The sequence below is a fragment of the Labeo rohita genome, chromosome 6, assembly GCF_022985175.1.
Source record: "Labeo rohita strain BAU-BD-2019 chromosome 6, IGBB_LRoh.1.0, whole genome shotgun sequence".
Taxonomy (NCBI): Eukaryota; Metazoa; Chordata; class Actinopteri; order Cypriniformes; family Cyprinidae; genus Labeo; species Labeo rohita.
The window spans coordinates 17,898,431-17,906,599 of record NC_066874.1 but is presented as its reverse complement, the minus strand read 5'-3'; the positions used below and the strand labels follow the sequence as shown (position 1 = coordinate 17,906,599).

Here is an 8,169-nt window from a genome sequence, read left to right as displayed (position 1 = left end):
AAACACTGCTCTACAACACACAACAGCACAATTACCGGGATGACATCAGTGTGCTCACAAAACGCACGAGGAAAAAAGTGAAAGCGGTCAACAAAGAGCCTAATTCACTATTGTCATATGAAAATGTCACTTCTGAAAATAGATATGATACATTACTGGTCTTTCTGCTTTATCTCACCATTCTCAAGTGGAATCAAGATTCCGTCACTACATTGAAATTAAAGTGATATGTCTTGCCACTATGACAACAATAATAACAAGGTTCATTGCTAATATGGACACTCCCATTAAAAAAAATGCAATATTATTTATCTTTCACTTATCCTCTTGTGAAATCCAGTTCACTTACGCAGAACAGTGTCATCACTCTGTTTTATTCTATCTCTTTTTAAACAGCCTTAGTTTATCTGGCATACGATCCAAGGTTTACTCTGTAGATCTTTTACGAGCAGAGGTGGAGAAGCCATGGCCTGGGGGGACAGCAGTGCCTGATCCTGGATTGCGAGACACGTCCCCACTTTCGTTGGAAAAGCATTAACCCTTCGAGTCCTTAAAGACAAAAATACAAACCTTCATGGTTGGTATCATGTACAAAACTAACAGGGTAGTGTAGCTAACAGGTTGAGTAAACAAGCCGTAAGCTTGTTCTGCTGTAAATCGATATTGTGGGAGGTTGATGAATGGAAAGAATGCATATATTCGCAGAGCTTCTGGTTTGAGATCTGGTAGCAGCACACACTGAGCCATTGTGCAGCCTACAGAAATGTAATCAGATAAACAAGAGATTAACACATAACGTTCGCCAGACCAGAGTTATGGTGTACATTCTTTAAATATGCATTCTAAACGCTGGTCATGGGTAAGGATCTCGCTTTACAGAGGGTGCTGCAGAAAGGTAATAAATAATACACATTTAAATGCATACCTATAATGAATAAAATCATTCACATGTATTTGCTGTATGTACAAATTTTTCCATTTATTCAAAGGGTATATTGCATGTTCTTTTGCACAATCCAGTGTTCACTATGCAAGACAGTCATTTTATTCAACTAATTGCACATTGTATCATTTCAAACTTAGATTTTTATTTTTGCATGTGTCTATTATTTAGTTCTGTTTTTTTTTTTTTTTTGGCTGCTCTCTGAAAGGATCTGTAATTTAATCTTACCTTATATTTTATCACCTAAATAAGGTTTATATATTCACTTAAAGCAATGCAGATTAGTGTATAAAAAACTAAAATAACATATAATAGTAAATTAATACAAATACAAAGTCTGGTTTTTTAAGCTACATATACACTAAAAAGAATGGAAGCCCATTTCCCCCACTGAATAAAAACAAAAAATGATTCCAACTTTTTATCTCACAACGCTGACTTTTTTTCAGAATTGTGATACAAACTCGCAATTGTAAGTTATACAGTCAGAATTGCATGATACAAATCTTGCAATTCTGACTTTATTTTTTAGAATTGCGAGTTTATTTCTCAGAATTGCGAGTTTACATCTTGCAGTTCTGACAATATAACTCACAATTCTGACTAAATACCTAGCAACTGCGTTTTATAAAGTCAGAATTGCGAGATATAAACTCACAATTCTGAGAAAAAAGTCACAACTGCAAGATATAAACTCGCAATTCTTAGAAAAAAATTTGCGATTCGCGAAAAATGTGCAATTCTGACTTTATTTCTAAGAATTGTGACTTTACTCGCAATTTTAAATAAAAAGGGGCAACTGCGAGATATAAGCTTGCAATTCTGAGAGTTTTATATCTCGCAGTTCTGACTTTATTTCTAAGAACTGTGACTATTTCTCCGCATTGCGAGTTTACGTTTCGCAGTTCTGACTTTATAACTTGCAATTCTGACTTACCTCGCATTTTTTTCTCAGAACTGCGACTATTTCTCAGAACTGTGAGTTTACTTCTCAGCATTGTGAGTTTATGTCACAATTCTGACTTCATTTTTCAGAATTGGAAGTTTATATCTCACAATTCTAACTTTACAGCAGACAATTGTATGTTTAAATCTCACAATTTTACGAAAAAAGTCAGAATTGTGAGTTTATAACAGGCAGTTCTGAGAAAAAAAAAAATTCTGATACAACCGAATTTTTCACTCAAGTTGATTTTTTTCAATTTGCGCAGAAGACGTGATTGAGGCGTACACTGTAAAAAACAAAATAACATAATTTGTTGAGTCAACCTAAAATAATTTGTTACCCTGCTGCCTTAAAATTTTAAGTTCAGTCTAGTCAACTTGAAATGTTAAGTTGTACTAAGTTACAACTTAGATATGAGTTAAGTAAACAAAAAACTTAGTTTGTTAAACTTAAAAGCTGGGTTTGTTACCCAGCTGCCTTAAAATTTTAAGTTCAACTTAAATATCTAAGTTGCCACTTAGTACAACTTAACATTTCAAGTTGACTAAACTCTTTTGAGTTGACTGAGATTACAATTTTGAGGCAGCCAGGTAACAAAATATTTTAAGTTGGCTCAACAAATTGTTTTTTACAGTGTAGGCCTATATCGCGCGTTCGCTTTGGATTGACTTTGTATGTATTGAATGCATTAAATTCGCTTTTGGTGTGCACACACCACAAGGGGACAATATACATTATGTTAAATGTATAATTTACACAAATGCAGTACATTTTGAAAATGTACATGTATTTTTAACAAGACATTGTTACATTGGCCACTTGCCCCACCTTAGAATGCCCCATAAATCAAAACAGTGTGGACTATTCAGATAAATGAGGCACACATCAGGAACACTTTTTTGAATTACTCCTAATTGTAGTTCATGAAAATATATGTATTCAGCACTAATGAGCCAAGTTTCTGTATTAGCATTTATTTTTAAAAAGACTTCACGATATGTTTGACATTCTGCTGTAGAAACAAATCAAGACGACTGAGTGAATGTCATAATTACACAATGAGGGAAAATCCAGCACTGTGTCTTACTGTAATAATAAACCCTAAACCTTCAAACAAATATGACTTGAGTACCTTCATGCATCAATTGCCCTGTAAGAAGCCTTGCGATGAGGTAGAATATCAGCATAAATACAGAAAGAAAGGAAAGGCACTGTACAAATGACACAGCGATGAATCAGTTTCTGAGGAGAAATAACTAAAACAGAAAACGAAAAGCAAGATTTCTACAGGAAGTCGTAGGAGGAGGGAGAACATACTTTGTACGTTATGACACAGCCCAAAGCAAATGACTGATTGCCATTGTTATTTAAAAGATTTTGGGGCAATATAACTAGATGAAACTAAATGGTTTGATGTGTTTTAGGATACATTTCCCTTGATTTAAAATTTCCTTATAGAATATTATAGAAGTATAAATTACACATGCTCAGCTGGTATAAGAGATTGACTTAGTGTTAATCTTCATTGGAAAACTCAGAAACCAATATTGCCTCGTGCCAAGCAATAGCCCAGCTTGTTTTGGTTGCCTATGACAGACATCAGACCCACGTATGCTTCGATTAGGATGGGTTGACTCAGCACAAGAACCCCGTTGGCTTTCCCAGGCACAGGATTCTTGCTGTGGGCTTTCTGTGCTGCCAAATTCAGCTGCTCCCTGAAGTTCTGAATCTAAACGATGAAGGAAAAGATAGAAAGTCATTTATTCAGTACTAAAACACAGCAAAAGCATCTTTTGGAAACTTATTTGACTCAACTCATGTTTGTCAGGTTGCCGGTTTCTGCTTGTCAAAACATTCATGTTTATGTTTTCTCTTTTTTTATCTACCGTTCTTCATTTTTGCTGAACCTGCTGTGCACCTCAGTAGGCGGGGTGGAATGTGAGGAATGGGAATGTGACTGTGGGATTAGACACCCCCAAAGTCCAAATGACTGGTTATGCGATCTGTGTGGTCACCTGCATAAGACCCCTCGCTCACACCTTGAACTACATGCATACTTAAAGGACAGCAGATTTTCCTGGACCCCATGGCCACAATAAGTGAGCCAGGGACAAAAAAATATATAATTGCAAGATTTTGCAGCTCAGGTTATTTGAATGTGATCTATACAGATGCCTAAAATACTACTTTATTTACTACTAATTATTTAATAATACTGCAATTAAATAATATGGCCTTAAATCAGCGTTTAGGTCTTTTTCTAAACCAGTGAATAAAATTGTCCTCGGGACTCCCAACTCCAAAAAAAAACATCATAACATAAGATAATGTTTGCAGATAATGTTTTTTTTTTTTTCACTTGCTTAAGTACACTTTTAAAGTACATTTTAAATTATAGTTTTAATAATACATTGTTATGCACTTCACAGTGCATTTTAAATTATATACACTTATTTTGATATGTCGACTAATATTCTTCTAATATCATGACTTATATTCTATGTAAAGTACTTGATCATAATTTTAGCTGTAGTGTCTTATTCAATAATACATTTAAATGCAATAATAAAATGTACTAAATGTATTTAAATGTACTAAATCGCAACCTGATCATTATAAACATGCATAAATACAATTATATGTGACCACAAAACCAGTCATAAGGGTCTTTTTTTTTTTTAAATTAAGATTTATTCATCATCTGAAAGCTGAATAAAAAAGCTTTCTATTGATTTGGCCAAGATACAACTATATGAAAATCTGGAATCTGAGGATGCAAAAAAATTTAAATATTGAGAAAATCGCCTTAAACATTACCCAAATATAGTTTTTAGAAATGCATATTACTGATCAAAGAATAAGTTTTGATATATTTATGGTAGGAAATTTTAATGGAACATGATCATTACTTAATATCCTAATGATTTTTGCCATAAAAGAAAAATCTATAATTTTGACCCATATTTTTGGCTATTGCTACAAATATACCCTTCTACTTAAGACTGATTTTGTGGTTCAGGATCATAGATACACAAATACATAACAATAAAAATGACAATATGTAATATTTATATTTTAGTTTACCATAAATACTCAATACATTTAGCAATACAAAATAATTAAAAGACAACAGAAGTAAGTCATAAGATTACATATAAATTATATATAAATATATACATGTAAGGATAAACTACTTACGGGTAAAAAAAAAATGTAAAGGATAATACATTTTCATTTAATTGCAATTCACAAGTCTGAAAACATTACATTCAGTTCACACTTAAGTATATTCTTTTAAAGTATAATATTTCCATAAGTACTCTTTTTAAAATATTTCTTTTTCTCAAGAGGAATACAGGTATAAATAACAAAGAAGGTTGCTTTTTATGCATACAAAGATGAAACCTGCACATATAAGAAAATGATGAAAAAAAAAAATTGATAATAGACTTATTTTTTGCCAATGGCATATACAGTAAACTATAATCATTGTTACATTGACATCTAAATTAACAACTTTCAGTGCTTGGCCCTTTACAACCTGAGTGTTTTTATTGGCAGGAAATTACATGTATGTACGTACTCAGATAAACTATAAACTTGAAATTCAACTTGTTTAACCTTCCACTGCCAGTGCATCGCTAAGCCTCTTTGTAAGCCTTTCAATCAATAACTAAAGTCAATATTTTTTTGATGCCATGGTTTTTGGTTTTAAGATTTATTCAGGAAATTTCTCCTGACCCCATGGCTTTGGAACGAACCCAGATGGAGAAACGCTGCCTTAAGTAACCTTGCCTCAGCCTCTGTGCTTTCTTTACCGTGTAGTGAAATAAATATTGCAGCATGCGTGTTAACTGAACGCGTCATTTCTTTCAAAGTCGAATTTCAAGAAACTGTAGATTCTTACTCGACCTCTGCAAGAACTTTATCAGTGCCTCTGTAATACTTGTCAGTAACAGCATTTGAGATATGGCTAAGTGAGCTCATACAATAGTTTGGTTTTGTCGTTACTAAGTCTAAAAAGAAGTCAAAGGTACAGCGTGAGACCTGACTGTGATAAAAGTGTTCTGTGTGTTGCATTGTAATACTTACATCACAGAGGCGGCCCAGCTCCTCATTGGCACTCTTGACAGGGTGATAGGTGAATGTAGCGAAAGGATAGTCAACAGAAAAAGGATTCCAACGGGAAGTGAAAGACGGTTCTCTGAGTTTGTCCCAAAACACCCGCACACCCTCACCTTCTCTCCTGCAAAACACACACACACACACAATAACGTAATGCTTGTATGCAGGAAAACAGTGACAGATAAATGATAGCATTTCTAGAGAAATACATATTAGACTCTACATGGGAATCTAATAGGGAATGCTATCCACCTTATTTTTCCCGTAAGAGTGGGTGCAGCCATTTTTACATTTTTTTGTGTCTGGCTTCCGGTCTCATCCACTTCCAGCTATTTTTAGCTGCACAAAAAGCTTGTTTTACTGCTTGATATTGCAAACTGGTGTGTCTTACCATACTATTTTAATGTATTATCTTAATTATGAACACAATGGTTTGTAGTGCAAACTGTTTTACCGTTTACTGCACTTCGATATTCTTCTCGTTATTTCCCTATGGCGGATTATGAACCGGACGTCTAACACATTACCAGAAAACATCTTACTTCCGCATTGAAAAATAGGGTGAATGGTGAACAGAAAAACTGAGAAAAAATAATGGGGGCAATAAGTAAAATAATGTAATAAACTCAAAGCAAAGAAAAAGACTAGGAAATGCAGTTTGCTAAAGCATGCACAGAAATCACTCAACTGTACAAAAACAGGAAGTGACACATCTTTTGTTTCTACATCTGCAAACCTTTACTAAGTGCATTATCTGCTCAGTGATTCACAATTTCATGCTTTCGATTGACCCCAGACCCCCCAGCTTCGCTCCCTGCCAAAAACTGCCACCATTTTTCTTTAGGTCGCCTCCTTTATGCACAAGCCAATGTAATGTTTGCTAAGCTTAGAGGCAATTCCCTCCGCTCATCAGATTTTCTTTCATTCCCCCTGTCTTTCTCTTTTGCCATTTTAAGTAAATAGATTTTAATGAAAAGCCTAGAGGGGATGTCTTTATTTTCCAGGCTGATGAAACCTCAGAAGACAAGAGAGAGCCTGGCAGCAAACACAAGGATTTAAAACCTCAAAACATTTGCTCTTTGAAATGTGTTGGCACCATTCCATATTTTACAAGCATCTTTCACAATTGACTCTCCATCAGTCATGGTATGAAAGGCTGTGATTTTTACAATTGTCCATCCAGTTGAATCAAGCTATCAGCTTTCTTTATTTAAAACCAATTTGCAAGTATTGCATCATGTATTGGTGCAATAAAATAAATTGGAAAGCAATCAAACGTCTTAATGTTAATGGTTGAGTTTTGGTCCTGCTTATTGACCACTTGGTTTCAATTTCCATGTTATTGCGTCAGGCAGTCCCGCCCACAGTAAAATACCATTGGTTTAAAATCATGCATAATTAAACATTGAATATGTTCTGATTGGTTGTTACTGTGCCGCATCAAACTGCGTTTTTGCATTTTTACCAGAAACCTGTTGCGTCGTGCCTGTTTACAGTATACAGACTTCAGAAGTATAAAAAAAAGGTTTCACATTTTTTATTTGTTTTCAAAATGTTCAGCTACCAGAGAGATCTGGGAAATCTGACAAAACGTTGTTTTTGAACCACTTTTGGTTCGCCAAAGAGCATTTTAGTGAATAGTAAACTTTATTTTCAAGAGTGTAGAGATTTTAAAATAAAAGTAAAAGAAGTTATATTTCGCTACTGACATTTGATAAATGTGTGTCCTGAGAAAAACACTTTTCGTGTGTCTTGCGGAGATTGATGTGCCCTTCAGCACAACACCATGGTAGACCTAGCGGTCATACAGACAGACTGGGCTCCAGGTAAAGTCAAGCCTTTACTGTAATCTCTACAAAGCATTCAGTGTTTAGCTGCAGGTGGTTTTAACTGTCCTTTTTGTTTTTCTGAGCTGACAGATGGATACATTTAGCCTGAGGGTTGAAACAATTCCTGTTCTCTCCATTCACTGTATACTTTTTTTTTTCTCAACACTGTTCACTTATTTACTATTTCCCTGCATTTGTCACAAAATACATATTTCAAAGTTGTGACATAGTTTGTATACACTGAAGAAAAAAAAGTTTACCTAAAATGGTTACATCTAAATCAACTTGTTTAATTAAAGTTCAAAATATTAATATCTTTCAATCAA

The 8,169-nt window shown here is 34.3% G+C and overlaps 1 protein-coding gene across 2 annotated transcripts in view; it reads right to left on the bottom strand.

The window, feature by feature from the left end:
- Positions 1–1,840: 1,840 nt before the first annotated feature.
- Positions 1,841–8,169, bottom strand: part of tprg1 (tumor protein p63 regulated 1) — a 32,476-nt gene continuing 26,147 nt past the window's right edge. For both annotated transcript variants that reach the window (XM_051113238.1, XM_051113239.1), the window contains exons 5-6: positions 5,982–6,135; positions 1,841–3,618 (exon numbers count right to left, since the gene is read on the bottom strand). In XM_051113238.1, the coding sequence (XP_050969195.1) occupies positions 3,424–3,618; positions 5,982–6,135 (349 nt within the window). In that variant the 3' untranslated portion in view covers positions 1,841–3,423. The remainder of the gene's footprint in view (positions 3,619–5,981; positions 6,136–8,169) is intronic.